Source organism: Dasypus novemcinctus, chromosome 7 (assembly GCF_030445035.2).
Source record: "Dasypus novemcinctus isolate mDasNov1 chromosome 7, mDasNov1.1.hap2, whole genome shotgun sequence".
NCBI lineage: Eukaryota > Metazoa > Chordata > Mammalia > Cingulata > Dasypodidae > Dasypus > Dasypus novemcinctus.
The window spans coordinates 1,284,010-1,301,758 of NC_080679.1; the positions used below are offsets into that span (position 1 = coordinate 1,284,010).

The 17,749-nt window shown below is 49.0% G+C and overlaps 1 protein-coding gene across 1 annotated transcript in view; it reads right to left on the reverse strand.

Annotated features, from left to right (window-relative positions):
* ANO7 (anoctamin 7) overlaps positions 1–17,048 on the reverse strand; it is a 53,149-nt gene extending 36,101 nt beyond the window's left edge. Inside the window, exons 1-3 of the mRNA XM_058299714.1 lie at positions 16,983–17,048; positions 16,116–16,245; positions 14,916–14,958 (exon numbers count right to left, since the gene is read on the reverse strand). Of these exons, the coding sequence (XP_058155697.1) occupies positions 14,916–14,958; positions 16,116–16,245; positions 16,983–17,020 (211 nt within the window). The 5' untranslated portion in view covers positions 17,021–17,048. The remainder of the gene's footprint in view (positions 1–14,915; positions 14,959–16,115; positions 16,246–16,982) is intronic.
* Positions 17,049–17,749: the final 701 nt, after the last annotated feature.

Here is a 17,749-nt window from a genome sequence, read left to right on the forward strand (position 1 = left end):
GGAGAGCTGACACAACAAGATGACGCAACAAAAAGAAACACAGATTCCCATGCTGCTGACAACAACAGAAGCAGACAAAAAGAAAAAAAACACACGTAGCAAATGGACACAGAGAACAGACAACTGGGGCGGGGGGGGGGAGGGGAAAGAAAGAAAAAATAAATCTTTAAAAAAAAAAAGAACTCATTGGGGAGTGGATCTGGCTCAAGCAATTGGGCGCCTGCCTCCCACACAGGAGGTCCTGGGTTCAGTTTCTGGTGCCTCCTAAAGAAGATGAGCAGACACAGAAATGAGCCGACACTGCAACTAGCAGATGGCACAACCAGCAGACACCTCAAAGAGCAGACGCCACAACCATCACAATGAGCAGACGCTGCAATGAGCAGGTGCCACAACTGTCACAACCAACAGATGCTGCAATCAGCAGATGCCACAACCAGCAGATGGCGCAACTAGCAGACGCTGCAACTGGTAGATCTGAAACTACTGCAATGAGCAGATGCCACAACCAGCAGACACCACAACCACTAGATGCTACAACCAACAGATCGCACAACCAGCAGATGCCTCAAAGAGCAGACGCCACAACCAGCAGATGCTGCAACCATCTCACTGAGCAGACGCTGCAATGAGCAGATGCCACAACTATCACAACCAGCAGGGAGTGGAAGTGGCTCAAGTGGTTGGGCACTTGCCTCCCACATGGGAGGTCCTGGATTCAGGTCCCTGTATCTCCTAAGGAAAGTAAGCAGAGAAATGAGGGGTGGGGTGGGGGTGGGGGGATAAAAATAATAAATAAAATAAATTTCTTACTAAAAAAACAAAACTCATCAGACCAGTGTAACAGTGGGCTGGACTCAGCAGAAAACAAGATTGCCAAATTTAAGGACAGGTCAGTAGAAAATATCCAAATGAAAGCTCAGAGAGAAAACACACACACACAAAACCTAAAAACCAGTAACGAAAGAACCAAACAGGATATAAAGGATGTGATCACAATCAAAAGGTCCAACATTCTGTAACTTAAGAATCAGAAGTAAATGAGCAAGAGAGTAGGAAAGAATAACTCTTTGAAGGAAAACAGCCAAGAATTTTCAAATCTGATGTAAGAAATCAATCCAGAAATTTAAAAAACCCATTGATCCCAAAATAGGATAAATACAAAGAAACCACAGCTAGAAAATTATGGTACAGCATGTCTTTGTTGGAAAGCAAAGATAAAGAGAATATCTTAAAAGGACTAAGGAAAAAAATAACTTTTTTTTCCAGGACAATCTGATAATATTGCTACCAAAGCCAAAAGACAATGGAATGACATTTGTTAAAGTTCTGGGGCAAAAACAACTTCAAACTATAATTCTATATCCAGCAGAAATATTCTTCCAAAAGGAAAGCTATATAAAGATATGCTCAAACAGTCAAGAGCTGGGAGACTCAATCGCCAGCACACTTGCTCGACAAGAAACGCTAAACAAAATTCTTCACACTGAAGGGAAGTGATCGCAGATGGAAGCACAGAAGTGCGGGAAGGAATGAGAGTACTGTAAGGATAAATATATGGGTAAATAGAAAAGTAAAGCTCTATCTATTTGCAGATGCCATGATCGTCCATACAGAAAAGCTAAAGAAATACACTAAAAACCAGTAGACCTGGGAAGTTGAGCACAGTTGCAGGACAGAAGATTAAGGCAAAAAAATCAATTGTATTTCCACTCTAGTAAAAAACAAGCTGAAAATAAGATGCACATCAATTCCATTTACAACAGCATGGTAAAAACCTAAACCTCATAGGAATAATTGTTTAAAGAGTGCAAACCGTATGCCCTGAAAACTAACAAACATTTTGTATGCATTATTCACAACAGCTGGAAAGTGGAAACAACCTAAGTGTGCACCAACAGAGGAACAGATAAACAAAACGTGGTCTATGTGTGTTCCGGAATATTACTCAGCTGTAAAAATAAGTGAAGTGCCGGCACCTGCTACCACATGGATGAACCTTGAAGAAGCCACGTGAGTGAAATAAGCCAGACACAAAAGGGCAAATATTGTATGGTTTCCCATATATGAAATACTTAGAATAAGGAGATTCATAGAAACAAAGAGCAAAATTGTGGTTACCAGGGATGGGGGAGGGGTGGTGGGAGCTGCTCAATGAACATGAGTTTTGGTTTGGAGGATGAAAAGAGTTTGGAAAACATAGTGGTGACAGTTACACAGTATTGCCAATGCACTTAATGTCAACTGTCCGCTTAAAATGGTTAAAATTATATTCATGCTATAAAAAATTAATTATGCTACACAACTAAAACTAAACTATTAAAAATAAAAATAACTTTTAAAAAGAGGCAAATATTTTGAATAGACGTTTACCAAGAGACGATATAAACGTGAGTAATAAGCACATGAAAAGAGGTTCAATATATTAGTCATTAGGGGAATGCAAATCACAACCACAATGAGGTACCACCTCATAACCAACCCCTAGGGTGGCGATAATGACAGAGACAGATAATAACACGTGCTGGTGAGTGGAGGGGCAATTGCAACCATCGCCCTTCGCTGGTGAACTGTAAGACAGCGCAGTCACTTTAGAAAACAGTGGGTGGTTCCTCAAAATGGCAATCATTGACTTACTATATGACTAAGCAATTCCACTTCAAGGCATAATCCCAAGAAAAATGAAAAGAGATGTCTACACCAAAACTGTGCGTGAATGTTCATGGCAGACTCTCTCACAATAGCCAGAAATAGAGACCCTCCAAGTGTCCATCAACAGGAAGTGGTGAACAGGATGTGGTGCATCCATGCAATGGACAATTACTGAGCAATAAGAAGGAGTGGAATACAGGTAACATGCTACAAATGGATAAACCTCAGAAACATTACACTAATGGAAAGAAGCTGGAAGCAGACTTGGCCCAGTGGTTAGGGCGTCCGTCTACCACATGGGAGGTCCGCGGTTCAAACCCCGGGCCTCCTTGACCCATGTGGAGCTGGCCCATGCGCAGTGCTGATGCATGCAAGGAGTGCCCTGCCACGCAGGGGTGTCCCCCACGTAGGGGAGCCCCACGCGCAAGGAGTGTGCCCCGTAAGGAGAGCCGCCAAGCGCGAAAGAAAGCGCAGCCTGCCCAGGAATGGCGCCGCACACAAGGAGAGCTGACACACAAGATAACGCAACAAAAAGAAACACAGATTCCCGGTGCTGCTGATAAGGATAGAAGCGGTCACAGAAGAACACACAGCGAATGGACACAGAGAGCAGACAACTGGGGGGGGAGGGGAGAGAAATAAATTTAAAGAAAAATCTTAAAAAAAAAAAGCCAATCACAAAGGACCACCTAAAATATTATCCCATTTATATGCAATGTCCAGAATCAGCAAATCTCTAGAGCCTCTGTAGATATGAGCGAATGCCAAGTGCTGGGGGAAGGGAAGAGGGGAGGGCGACGGCGTGGCTGCTAGTGGACAAACTGCCCGTGTCGGGGGAGCCTCTTGGATATTAAGAGGGAAGAGGACAAACAGAGGAGGAGTGGGCACGCAGGGTGGGGAAGGCAGGCTAAGGGTGCGGAGTTTTTCTCCTTGGAGTAATGTAATAGTTCTGAAGTTTTTTGTGATGACGAATGCACAGCATTGTGATTACACTAGAAGCCATTTACTACACCCTTTAGCTAGCTCATGGTATGTGAACATACCTCAATAAAACTGCTTAATAAATAAATAATTGTGCAAGAACAGCCAGAAATAGCAGCTGTGTACAGCAGGGGAAGCAGAGAGAGACTGAGAGGCGAAGAATTTTCTTGTTTGTCTGTTTTTTTAATGATCATTTTTGAAATAATGAAAATACTGTAATAATGATTGAAGTGATGAATGCACAACCATGGGATTATACCAAACACCACTGATTGTGCCCTTTGGATGAACTGTGTACTTTATTAATGTGTATCACTACAATTAACTTGTTAAAAAAATATAAAACTTTATGGAGAAAAACAAAAACAAAGCAGAAGAGAACTCCTTTTTGACGGCATTCGTCTGCAGTGGAAGAACAGGCGGCGTTAGCCCGTGTTCGCTGAGGTCAGAATGAGGGGCCCTCTCTGGGACAGCGGCTGCGAAAGGCGCCGGGGAGGGGCAGCCCGGCACGGGTGGCAGCCTTTCCTGCTGGTGGCTCTCAGGGCTTCACTGCCCTTACAGGGTTTCCCTGAAAAGTGCCCCCACTCTGAGCCTTCAGCACACTCTCCTCAGTTGGTCTTTTGGGCGTGCCCTCTCTTTCCCACGAGGGCCCTGGAGTTCCCTCTCAAACAAGCAGCTCGAAGGATGAGAGGCACGGCCGTCCTTGCTCCCGCTTTGAGGCAATGGGTCCTTCTTTCACACAATTTCGGAGAAGTGGGTGCTAGGGACACGGAGATGGAGCGCACCTGCCAGCACCCTCGCCTTCCGGAGGTGCAGAGCTCCCAGTCCTGACGGTGCCAGGCTCCCCTGGAGACCGGGGGCAGGGACGCGCTTGCCCTCGGGGTCTTTGCACTCTAGTGCCAGCTCCGTGAGAACCACCAACTCCTTCTCCAGCAAATGTTTATGCAACACTTTTTGGGCCAAGGTCCTGAGCTGGGCTTTAGGCGGGATCTGGCTGGGAAAGGGGTCCAGGGACTAAGATGAATCGGCACGGGACCCTGTCCTCCAAGTACTCCTGTCCTGGCTCGAGTCTTTCGAGGAGCCCAGAAAGCCACGTTCTTAAACGAAGCCCCCCCCGTGCCTGTAGACCCCTGCGTGGGGGACCTTTCCGTTAGGTGGCCTCGGATTAGATCGGCTTGGATTAAACGGCTTCAGTTAAGGGTGGGTCTTAATCCTGTCACCGAGTCCCTTATGAACGGAGAACACAGGAAACAGAACTGCAGCATTTTACCTGCCAGGTGAGAGGACTCGAGGGCCACCTACAGCCACAGAAAGACAGAAAACCTCAAGAGGCCAAGAGAGGCCGGAGGCTGGGGCCGTGGAGCAGCCAGAAGCTGAAGAGAGGAGGCTGGGGAGAGACGAGCCTCACGCCGACTGCCCCAAACTGAGCAGCCGGGGAGCAGGTGGGCCTGCGGGGAGGCAGAGGCCGGCGCCGTTTTGTCTTGCCACCTGGCAGGAGGCCAGAACCTGTGCGCGGCGGCTCCTGGGGAGACAGCGTCCCTGACGATGCCTTCATCTGGGCATTTTCATGGCCTTGGAACTGTTAAGTGCCTGCCCCAGTAAATCCCTGCGGTAAAAGCCAGTCCATCTTTGGTATTTTGTGTGGCAGCCTGTGGCGAATTGTTTTAGTTTGCTAAAGCTGCTGGTAGCAAAACACCAGATGTGGGTTAATTTTTTTTTTTTTAAGTATCTTTATTAGTTTTCAACCTTCACATATATATATTTTTTAAAAGATTTATTTCTCTCCCCTCCCCCCCAACCCAGTTGTCTGTTCTCTGTGTCTATTTTGCTGCGTGTTCTTCTTTGTCCGCTTCTGTTGTTGTCAGCGGCACGGGAATCTGTGTCTCTTTTTGTTGTGTCATCTTGCTGTGTCAGCTCTCTGTGTGTGTGGCGCCATTCCTGGGCAGGCTGCACTTTCTTTCATCTGCCTGGTGGCCCCCTGCGTGTGGAGGGCTGTGGCCGCAGTCAGGCGCGCCGCCTGGGCAGGGACTGCTGGCCGTGGGCGTCCAGCACATAGCCTGGCACTGTGAGGAAGCGTTCCCGGGGAAGAGGGGACCTTCCTGCCGTGTATACGGGGAATTCCTGGGGCCACGTGCACAGGTGCAGGGCAAGACTTGGAAGAAGCATCGGGGGGCCCTAGCTTTGGCCTGCAGCTATCCTCCAAACTCATCGTGCGTAAGCCCTGTTGGGAGGCCTCCCACACGTCCATCTTCAAACAGTGTGAGTGATTTTCTTTTTTAACTTCTTTTTTTTCTTTTTTGTTAGCTCCTGGCCTTCAAGGAAAGCTCTGTCATAGTACTAGCTGGACACAAACTTAAGGAACGGATGCCTCAGTCTAAATTCCAGTGACAGCACATTGAAGTACCAAAGTGTCCAGCTTTCAGCAAAACGTTACAAAACATACAAAGGAACAGGAAATTTCATTCATTATTTTTTGTGTTTCTTTTGTACTGAGAAAACAGTGGTGTAGGGGTTTCATGTGTCAGTCTATTTCTGGACACTATTTCTGGGAGTGTTCAGAAGTAGACTAACACATGTATGGTCAACTGATTTTTAACAAGGTGCCAAGGCACTTTGGTGGAATAAGGATAGTCTTTTCAACAAGTGGTGCTACAACTACTGGATATCAATATGAAAAAGAAAATGAACCCCAACCCTTACCTTTCATGATTTACAAAAAGTAACTCAAAACGGATCACAGACCTGGATGAAAGTCTTAAACTATGAAACTTACAGAAGAAACAGGAGAAAACCACTGCAACCTAATGTTAGGCAAGGACATATTAAAAAAATGATAAATTGGGTTTAATCAAAATTTAAAACTCTGCTTTTTGAAAAGCATTGTTAAGAATCTGAAATGACAATCTACAGTCTGAGAGAATGTATTTGCAGAACAAATATCAGATGAAGGACTTCTACACAGAATATATATATATAATTATTATGAATCAATAATAAGAAGATGAACAACCAAATAAATGATGAGTGATAGATTTGAAAACCTCACCAAAGAATATATACAGATAGCAAATAGGCACACTGAAAGATGCTTAACATCATTAGCCATCAGGGAAACCCAAATTAAAACCGAAATGACTAAAATTTTAAAAAAAATTATATTGGCAAGTGATGATAAGAATGCAAAACTGGAACTCATATATATTACTTGATGTAATGCACAGTAGTACAGGCACTTTGCAAAAATAGTTTTGCAAATTATACAGTGTTATACATATACTTACCATATGACCCAACAATTTTTCTCCTAGGAATGTGCCCAAGAGAAATGAAAACTTATGTCTACACAAAGTTCTCTATACAAATAATGATAGAGATTTCTTTCATGAGAGCCCCAAACTGGGAACAACTCAGAGGTTCATTAATTGGTGAATGGATAAACACTTTGTAGTACATGCATACAATGGAATACTACTCAGCAATAAAAAGGAATAAACTACTGATAACATGCAACAATATCAATGAATCGCAAAAGCATTATGCTAAATAAAGAACCCAGACATAAGAGGCTACATAGTGTATGCTTCCATTTATATGCCATTTTGGAAAAGGAAAAACTAGAAAGACAGAATTCTAATCAGTGGTTTCCAGAAGCTGGGAGAAGAGGAATGGGATTGACTATGGAGGGGAATGTGGGAGTTTTTAGGGCAATGGAACTTTTTTGTAACTGAATTGTGGTGGTAGTTACATGTCTGAATATGTTTGTCAAAATTCCCTGAAATGTACAATTTTTTTTCAGAAACAAACAGTTTATTTCTTAAATGAATTAAGTTAAATAAACTTTACAAAGAGACAAATAATAAAAGGCTCAGTGGCTAAAATAGATGATAAGCATCATTTGAAGGAATCAACACCATCATGGTATCTCAGTTGGCTTACACATGTAAAAAGAAATTTTTAAAAAGCAATTTCACAGAAATAAAGCCATTTTTCCCCTTATAAACAAATTACCATATCCTGGCTCAAAACTGACATCTGTTAGGAAAATTACCATACCACATATTTGTAAGATAGCAAGGAATAGCTCACCTTCAAAGTGCAAGTAAGTCTGTTTACAACCACAAAAAAGGTAATGATGAGAAGAAAAGGATTTTAAAAAATACATACAAAGATTATAATGCAAAATTAAATAATTTTTTGATTAGAGGATAAAAGAGAAAGTGTCACTAAGTTACAGATGCTGATTTCAACTTTATGTGCTATATAATGGGATCCAAGATCTTTAACAGCTTGCTTACATTTCTTTCTACTTACATTATGCTCTGGAAATTTCTGGGAGACATTATAGTGTCTCAACATGTGAAATACACACTAAGCATGTCTTGCTTGCTACTGCTTCATGGATGCCGTAAGACCTGCTTATAGGTTAACTGTAAAAAGCCATTGCCTTGAGTTGAAAAATGAATACTCATGTCAGTACAAATCCCCCAAAGCACATGACCTTCTAAATTTTTTGATAATTACAATCATATTTAAGCATAACCAAGATAAAATAATAAAACTGAAAACATTTCCCTTCACTCTATTCCCTATGCCTTGTAGACTCTCCTGAAATGTACACTTTTAAGTGTTGTATTTTAGTATATAAAAATTATACCTCAGTAAAATGACCTCATAAAACAGCACTCAAAATATGGGTTTAACACTGATTCAGATGTAGAAGAATGGATTTGTAACTGAAAGGCCAGTCAATAAAAACGTACAAACTGAAACACAGATGGAAAATAAAGAACAGATAGATTAAGAGACATGTGGGATATGGTGAAAAGATATAACTCATGCATATCTTGAGTTCCAGAAGATAAGAGAGAGGACAAAGAAGAAGCAATATTCTAATATTTCGAAGTAATTATCCAACACTGATGAAAGACATCAATCCTCAGATCAAGAAATTCAGAAAACCTGAAGCAGGATAAATACAAAGATAAGCAACCTAAGTACATCATAGTCAAACTTGGAATGTTTTAAAAGCAGTCAGTGGGGAAGTGGATTTGGCTCAGCGGATACCACATGGGAGGTCCAGGGTTCAAACCCAGGGCCTCCTGACCCATGTGGTGAGCTGGCCCACGCACAGTGCTGATGTGCGCAAGGAGTGCCGTGCCACGCAGGGGTGTCCCCGCGTAGGGGAGCCCCACACACAAGGAGTGCGCCCTGTAAGGAGAGCCGCCCAGTGGGAAAGAAAGTGCAGCCTGCCCAGGAATGGTGCGGCACACACGGAAAGCTGACGCAGCAAGATGACGCAACAAAAAGAAACACAGATTCCAGGTGCCGCTGACAAAAATACAAGCGGACACAGAAGAACACACAGTGAATGGACACAGAGCAGACAACTGTGGGGGGGGGGAGGGGAGAGAGAAGGAAAAAAAAGGCAGTCTGTGAAAAGCAATATACAACCTTCGAAGAAGGAATGAGACTTCCAATGACTTCTCAACTGAAACAATGGATCAGAAAACAATGGGATATTTTGAAGATGTTCAATTAATGCCAACCTAGAATTTTATATGTGGTGAAAATACCCTTTAAAAATGAAAGTAAAATAAAGAAGACTTTGTATAAGTAGAAATGGATTGACTCCATTTCCTGAAGATCTAAACTGAAAGAACTGCAAAAAGGCGTTCTTCAGGGAGGATAATGATCCCTGATAGAAAGTTCAGGAAGGGGTGAAGAACCCTAGAAAACTAAGGATGTGGGTAAATAGAAATGAACACTGACTGTACAAAATAAAATTAATAATGCCTGTGGAGTATAAAATGTATGAGGAATAAGATTTGTAATCATGATAACGTAAAGGGTGAGAGGGAATAGATGCAGTGAAAGTGTTCTAATGTTCTAGAATACCAGGAACTTTTTTATTAGACTCTAATAAATCAAGGATACATATTGTAATCTCTAGGGTAATTACTAAAATAGTAAAAAGAATTTATAGCCAACAATTTAATGGGATAAATGGGGAAATGGTATAAAATAAAAATATTTTATTAATCCCAACAATGATAGAATTCACTTTTTTTTTCCAATTGCACAAAGAACATTTACCAAGACATTCAATATGTTGGATCATAGAGCTTTACAAAATTTTATAAATGCTTCCAGAAAATGGAAAGAGAGGAAAAAAATGTATTTATAGCCCTGATGCCAAAATCTGAAAGAAAAATTGCATATTAATACTTCTCCTAAGATAGATACAAAATATTAAAGTATTAAGAATTTAAATGCAACAGTATATAAAATGATGAAACATCACAGCAACATGGAGATTATTCCAAGAGTACAAGGGTGATGTAATATTCAAAAATCATATTTACTTTGTTAAGCTAATAGAAAAGAAGGATAAAATCATATTATTGTCTCAAAAGATGCAGAGAATATTTGATAAAATTCAATACTCATTCATGATTTTTAAAAACTCAGCAAAAATAAAAACACAAAACATTCTTATTCAATTTTAGGAATGGAAGGCAGTTGCCTGAATTTCATAAAAATATTCATTTAAAACAATTACAGCAAGCAACATACTCAACAGGAAATACTGGGGTTTTCCCCTTGAGATTGGGAATGGGGCAAGGATGCTTGCTATCACCACTTCTATTGTACATTGCACTAAAGATCCTAACCAGTGCAATAAGGCAAAATAAAGAAATTAAAAGTAAAATAATCTGAAAAAAAAAAAAAACTGTCATTACTTCTGAGCAACATGGTTGTGTTCCTAGAAAACACTAAAGAATATTTAAACTACTGTAGCTATTGAGTCCAGAACACTGTATACAATGTTATTTATTGAAATATTTCTATATACTTGTGACAAAAAGAGATTGCATATTTCAAAATAACACCATTTACAATACTGAGGCAGTTTAATATTATTTATGAGTTCCAGAAAGAAATATAGGTTATGTTTGTAAACTGGTCTGTTCCTCTGGGTGGCATAACCCTTTGACTGTATTAGGTTCAGTTGAGACATCTGATTAAATTATGTTAAGACTAGGCTTTGACTCAACCATGTCATTAGAAGGTGACTGAGCACTGAGTCCCAGCCCCCTGGGTGGCTGATCAAACAGACTCACATGGAAGTTGATACACAGAGAAGAACACAGAGGCTCCTGCGGCCCTGGGAAGAGAGATGAGCCTGACAGTCTACAGCTGACCCTGTGAGGAGAACAGAGCAAAGATGAGCCTTATGCCAGCCTACAGCTGAGATCAGAAGCTGGGACCACAGAGCCTCAAGAGGAAGGAGGAAGGCTGGGCCCTCACAGACGTGCCCGCCATCTTGCTCCAACACGGGGCCAGTGCCTCTGGGTGAGGAAGTACCTCTTATGGGACCTTGAGTTGGACTCCTTAGGGCCTTGTGACTGTAAGCTTCTACCCCAAATAAATACCCTTTATAAAAGCCAACAGGCCTTCGCCCTGTCCAGGTCCCACTGCCGGTCCTGCCCTGCTCCTGCCTTCTGCGCCCTGCTCTCACCGTGCGCCCCGCATGGACCAACACACACGTAAAACCTGGGCATTTGTAATCTATAGTGGGGAACTGTAGTTTGTGAATCAGTCTGCTGTATCATTCTCCAGCCCCTTCCTCTCTACCTGGGACCCCTGCTCTGTTATTTTCTCCCATTTCTCTTCCCTCCCTACCTGAATAAACTACTGGCCTAACTCAAAAAAAAAAGCCACATGGGAAGTGGATGTGGCTCAAGTGATTGGGCTCCTGTCTACCACATGGGAGGTGCACGGTTCGATTCCCGGGGCCTCCTGGTGAAGGGGAGCTGGCCGGCATGGAGAGCTGGCCCACACAGGAGTGCTGGCCCACGTGGCAAGCTGGGCTGAGCGGACAGCTGGTGCAGTAAGATGATGCAACCAAAAGAGACACCAAGGAGAGACAGTAAGAGACGCTGTAGACCAGGGAGCTGAGGTGGCGCAACAGACGGCACCCCTCTCTCCCACTCTGGAAAGTTCCAGAATTGGTTGCTGGTGCTGCCTAAAGAGAATACAAGCAGATACAGAAGAACGCACAGCAAATGGACACAGAGAGCAGACAACGGGGTGGGGGGTGTGTGTAGAAATAAATAAATAAATCTTTTTAAAAAAAGTAATACAGAATCCTTACATGAAAAAAAAAAGCCAACAGAGTTCTGGTACTTTGCACCAGCACCCCTCTGGCTGACTAATACAAACGCCATTTCCACTACCTAGGAATACTTTTAGAAAAAGGGGAGGAAGTTCTCATCATAAACAATGAAACACTGCTGAAAGAAAGTAAAGTCTATTTAAAGAAATGGAAGATTTACCATGTTTGTGGTTTGAAAGACTCAACAGTTGTAAATATGGAAAGAGTTATATCGGGCACAACTTACCCCCTTTTAAAAAAAACAAACAGAACAAACAATGCCTGAACAAACCTTCTAAATACCAGACAAAATAGACTTTAAGACAAAAAGCATGATTATGAGTAGAAGCAAAATTTTCCAGACAAAATTGATACTGATAAAAGTTGCAATTTTCTAGTAAGAGATAACCAATCTTAAACCTATTTGAAAGAATATTCAATGTTTTTAAAAGAAGGAAACATAAGGGAAAATTGACAAATGGGCTATCATGGCAAAGATTATAACATATTCTCTCAGAAAATGGTAGACATGAAGGAAACAGAGAATAATAAGAAAAGACGGAAAAAATTCAGATACCAGAATTACCAAGATTGACCCAGTGAACACACTGAGAACCTGCTCCTGGGCACTCTTAAGCACACGTGGAATATTGACTAAAACTGCCTTTTTGGGGGCTGTAAATCAAGACAACGAAAGTTGGTATCTAAGAATTAGCGTCACCACTTCCCACCCACCATCACTTAAAAATGGAAAACGGGGAGCTGGTGCAGCTCAGTGGTCTGAGCACCTGCTTCCCATGTATGAGGTGCTGAATTCAATCTCTAGTACCACCAAAAAAGCCAAAAAACAAAAACAAACAAAAAAGGAAAATAACACGTGTTGCGAAGGATGTGGAGAACGGAACTCTAGCGCGTTGTCAGTGGGGATGTAAGATGGTGCAGCCTCTGTGGAAAGCAACATGGCGGCTCCTCAAAACGTTAAACATGGAGTTACCATTTGACTGGCAAATACCCAGAGAGAGGGAAAACAGCGTTCGGACACTCGCACGCCAGTGTTCCCAGCAGCATTATTCACAGTAGCCAAAAGCTGGAAACAACCCAACTGCCCATGAACAAATGAGTGGATAAAACAATGGGGTACACACACGTGATGGACTAATATTTGGCCATAAGAATTAATGAAGTTGTGAGACGATGTGCAGTGGAAGAACCTTGAAACATCATGCTCAGTGGAGTAAGCAAGGCACACAAGCATACCTTGTATGAAGCTCTTAGGAGACAAGATAAGCAGATTCACAGAGGCTGGGAGACGAGCAGAGCTCCCGGGAGGCGTTGGGGGAGTGGGGGGCACAGGGAGGAGTTTTGGTTTGCAAAAGTAAAAAAAGAATATGGTATAAAAAGTAAACAAATTGGGCTTGAGAGGAATATAAAAGGAGGAAGGAGCACGCGTGGGAATGCCAGGTGGCTGGGCGGGGGTGGGGGGCTGTGCGCCAGCCCACCAAGTGCCCCCCACTGGCCAGCGCCAGCCCAGCCCAGGCTCTCCGGACGGTGAGGGGACCCTCGAGGCTGTGGCTTCAGAAAAAAAACCCTTTACAGGAAATTAAGTTATGGCTGTTTTTGGTGGTACTCTTGTATCAATTTTTGTTTCTATAACTCCAAAATGATCAGTTGTAAAAGTCAAGTGTTAATCAGTGGATTGTTTTGCACGGATTATTTTAGCATATTCATTCATTTTTATTTGTGTAGTCCAATACCATTTGTGCTAGCCTCACGTTGGTTATGCATTTCCATGTTTAGAAGTGATAAAATATGTAGACTTAAATCATGAGTGTATGAAAATCTGCGGGATCATTTGAGGGAAAGCTACTACCTTCAAGTCTTCAGAGGAAGGCTCAACACTAACGCGCTCAGCACAGCAAGCGACCGCAGCGGCAGGATGGCGCCGGGAACACAGAAGAGAAGGTGGGATGGCCGAGCAGAGGGGACAGGTCCACCCAGAGGACCCTCAGCGGAGACTCAGCAGGTGCCAAGCCCAGGCCAGAGGTGACCATGCTCTTGCAAAAAAGGGGGATTTGGGGAAGTGGACTTGGCCCAGTGGTCAGGGCGTCCGTCTGCTACATGGGAGGTCCGCGGTTCAAACCCCGGGCCTCCTTGACCCGTGTGGAGCTGGCCCCTGCGCAGTGCTGATGCGTGCAAGGAGTGCCGTGCCACGCAGGGGTGTCCCCCGCATAGGGGAGCCCCACGCGCAAGGAGTGCGCCCCGTAAGGAGAGCCGCCCAGCGCGAAGGAAAGTGCAGCCTGCCCAGGAATGGCGCCGCACACACGGAGAGCTGACACAGCAAGATGACGCAACACAAAGAGACACAGATTCCCGTGCCGCTGACAACAGGAGCCGACAGGAAGAGCGCGCAGCCGTTGGACACGGAGAGCAGACAGCTGGAGCGAGGGGGGGAAGGGGAGAGAAATAAATAAAAATAATAAAATCTTTAAAAAAAGGGGGGTGGGATTTGGGCATGCCAAGGCCATGCAGTTGGAATTATTGCTTAGCTGCCAGCTGCCTGAGGTTGGAGAGAGCTGGGGGAGGCTCAGGAATTGTCTAGAGGCTCCACAGCCTGAGGCAGGGCTGCCGGGGCACCTGAGTTTATGCCTGGGTCTCTGGGGGCCAGATGTGCTTGGAGCGTGGAGAAGGCCAAGGAGAGCCCTCAGGGCTGAGGGCAGGGCAGGGGAGGGCGGCGCTGGGAGCCCCTTCAGCAGCTGGCGCTGCTCCAGCTGGAAGATGGGGCTCAAGGGAGCGGAGATAGGTGCTGAAGGTGGGGGGAGCTGTGGAGTGCAGGAGACACGCGGAGATGAGCCCGAGCTTCGAGGCTGAACAACTAGAAAGGGGGCACGGGTCTGCCCTGAGGCCGAGCCCCTGTCTGCAGCTGCACCCACGCTGCTGTCCCCGGCCTGGGCTTTGCTCACCACGGGGCCCTCACCCCACCCCCAGCGCAGCCTGGCACAGAGCTGGCCCGGGAGGCGAGGCAGGGGAGGGAGGGGCCACCTGTCATGCTGCCCGCAGGCCTCTCATCTGTGTCCCCCACCCCCAGGACCAACACGGGCGCGGCTGGGAGGTGCCGGGAGGGGCTCACCGACTCTGGGCTTGGCAGGGCTCCCCGTCGCGCAGGTGGCCACCTGTGCGGAGGGAGGAGGGCGGCGTCAGCCCCTGGCTGTGCCCAGCAAGCCCCAACCTCGGGGCATGGAGAGCAGCAGACGGGCAGGGGGCCTCGGCCGTGGGCAAGGACGGGCAGGTGGTGGACCCTGGGGCTGGGACCACCCTGGGGGGGGGGCTCCAGGCTTTGTGCTGTCCCTCCCTGGAGGCTACTCCGCTGGACCTGGGGAAGCAAATGGGGCCCTGGTGTCCACTCTCAGACCTGTGGGGGGGAGCCTGGAGGCAGACACCAGGCCAGGAGCAGGGGCGCCAGATCCTCTAGACCACCTAACTAGGGGGCTGTGCGGGCCTCCCAGATGGGACGGATTCGGGAAGACAAGGAGCAAACCCAGGAGCACACTGAGGCCGCAGGGACCCCGGCCAGGGAGACGCCGGCCGCCAGGTTCTGATGGACCAGATTCACTCCCCGGGTTGAACTGTTCTCAAAAGGCACAGCGCTCCCCAGGCATCAGGCGGCCCTGGCCCTGGCCCTGACCCTGGCCCTGACCCTGGCCCTGGCCCTGGCCCTGGCCCTGGCCCCAGCCCTAACCCCAACCCCAACCCCAACCCTAACCCCAACCCCAACCCTAACCCCAGCCCTAACCCAACACTAACAAAACCCTGACCCTAATCCTATCCCCAACCCTGACCCCAGCCGACACTGCCTCGCTGTAAAGTGCTGCTCTCCTGCTTCTCGGGGGTTCTGTGCCGGGAAGCTGCCCTCTTCCACCAGGAGGAACAAGGGATACCCTGCGCTGTGCGTGTTTTCAGGTTGAGGAAATAAACCTTGGTGGGCACAGCTGGAGCCCCCCCTCTGGGTCGGCCCTCCTAGCCATTTAACGGGGTGGCACGTCAAAGCATCCGGGGGCCGACCCGCCCCGCATTAGCGCCACTGGTGTTTGTGTGTAAAACAGGAGCTGGGCCCCCTCCCCAGCCAGAGCCCGCGGGCTCCTGCCCTGAAGGCCACCTGCCCGGGCGGCCTGGGGACTGCAGGCGGCTGACACGGTGGGCGGGGGTCTGGGGGCCGCGGGGCTGGGGGCTCCGGCACCCACCGCAAGGGCTCTGGGCCAGGGCGGGCGGGGCCTGGGGCCCTGCGGGCGTGGGCTCCCGGGTGCCCAGCAGGGGCGGGCAGGGCCCTCACCTGCGGCTGGCCGGCCGCGGCCCCGTGCGCGGCGGTGCTCCCGTACGAGTCGCCCTGCTGCGCCTGCACGTCCATGTCGATGAGCACGGCGCTGTCCTCCTCCCGCGCCCTCCTCCGCAGCATCCCGCTCCTGCGGCGCCAGCCAGCGCTCCTGAGGCCCTGCCCGCCCACGCGCGCCCGAGCCCCGCGGAGGGCAGGGGCTGGCCCTCCCTGGCCGCCTGCCCCGTGAGGCCGGGTGTCGTCCACCCGTCAGGCCTGCCGGGCGGACGGGACGCCGGTCCTCCACCTGCTGCTCCTGCAGCGCCGGCAGCGCCTGGGAACTGCCTTGGCCGTGGCTGCGGGGCCGGGCGTGGAGCAGCGTCCAGCCAGGCGGGCTGCGGGGACGGCCTGCGGCTCCCGGGCTCGGCGGGGGCGCTGGCCCGCGCCCTGGTGCCCCCTCCCCGCCCGCGGCCTCTCTCCTGTGCTCCCGTGAACGGGCTCGCAGCCTGGGGCAATGAGGGGGCCGCAGCCTGGGGTCCCCGCTGGAGGAGGGTGGAGGAAGCGCCGCCCCTGGTTTCACAGACGGAGAAACCGAGTCCCGGGGATGCGGGGGCCGGGGCCCCGACCTCGTCCCTCCTGCAGCCACGGGGCCATTCCTGGGGAGAGTCCTCCAGGGTTCAAGGAAGTTGGCGAGCAGAGCTGGGACAGTGGGGAAACTGAGGCACATGGGGCTGCCCTGTCCTCAGTCACACCCGCCCCTGTCCCCTCGCGCCCCTTCCCCCACCCTGGGGGGAGGACTCCTGGGAGGCGCCCCCAGCTCAGGGGTCTGGAGACGCGCTGGGGGTGCCCCCCTCCCCGGGCCGCGGGCCCCTCGGCGCGGGCTCCCACCTGGCACAGCGGCTTCCGGAAGGGGCCTCGGAGGCCATGGCCAGCGCCCAGCCCCAGCCAGCCTCGGCGCCGAGTGCGCGGGCCGCGGGCAGGGGAGTGGGAGGAGCGGGAGGGGCGCGGCCCGGGGCGGCCCGCGCGGGCGGGTGGTGGCTGCGCAGCCCTCGCCTCGCGCGCACGGGGCCCGAGGCAGCAGGCGAGGCCGGCAGGGCGGGCGCGGGCGCAGGCCCCCAGTTCCCGGAACAGGCTCTGCGGGTGTTTGGGAAGGGGGCGTGGGGCGCTCTGCAAACAGGCAGCGCCGTGCCCGGAGCGCGCAGGGCCGTCGTGCGCCGTCCCCGGGGCGTGCCGGGGCGCGGGGCGGAGGCGCGGCCGGGCCTCCAGCAGGGCGGCCCAAGCTCTGTTCACGCGGGGAAACTGAGGCTCTGCGAGGGGAAGCAGCGCGCTCCGGAGGGGTGGGGCCCCCAGCAGAGGTCCAGCGACGGCGGCCGGCCACTTCCTGGGTGGCCGCGGGCGCCCTGTCGGCCCGGCAAAGCTCCCGAGGAGGGGGGCCCGGGCGAGGGGCGCCCCAGCCTCGTCTTGTCCCGGGCGTATCCCTGGGAACCCGCCAGCCAGGCGCGCAGCACCCCTGCCCCGCGCGCTGAGGAGCCGCGGGTCCTAACCCCTCCAGGCCCCCCCCTGCCCCCCCAGGCCTCTCCCTGCCCCTCCCCTGCCCCTCCAGGCCTTTTACCCCTCTCCCGGCCCCTCCCTGCCCCAACCCCACTCTCCCAAGC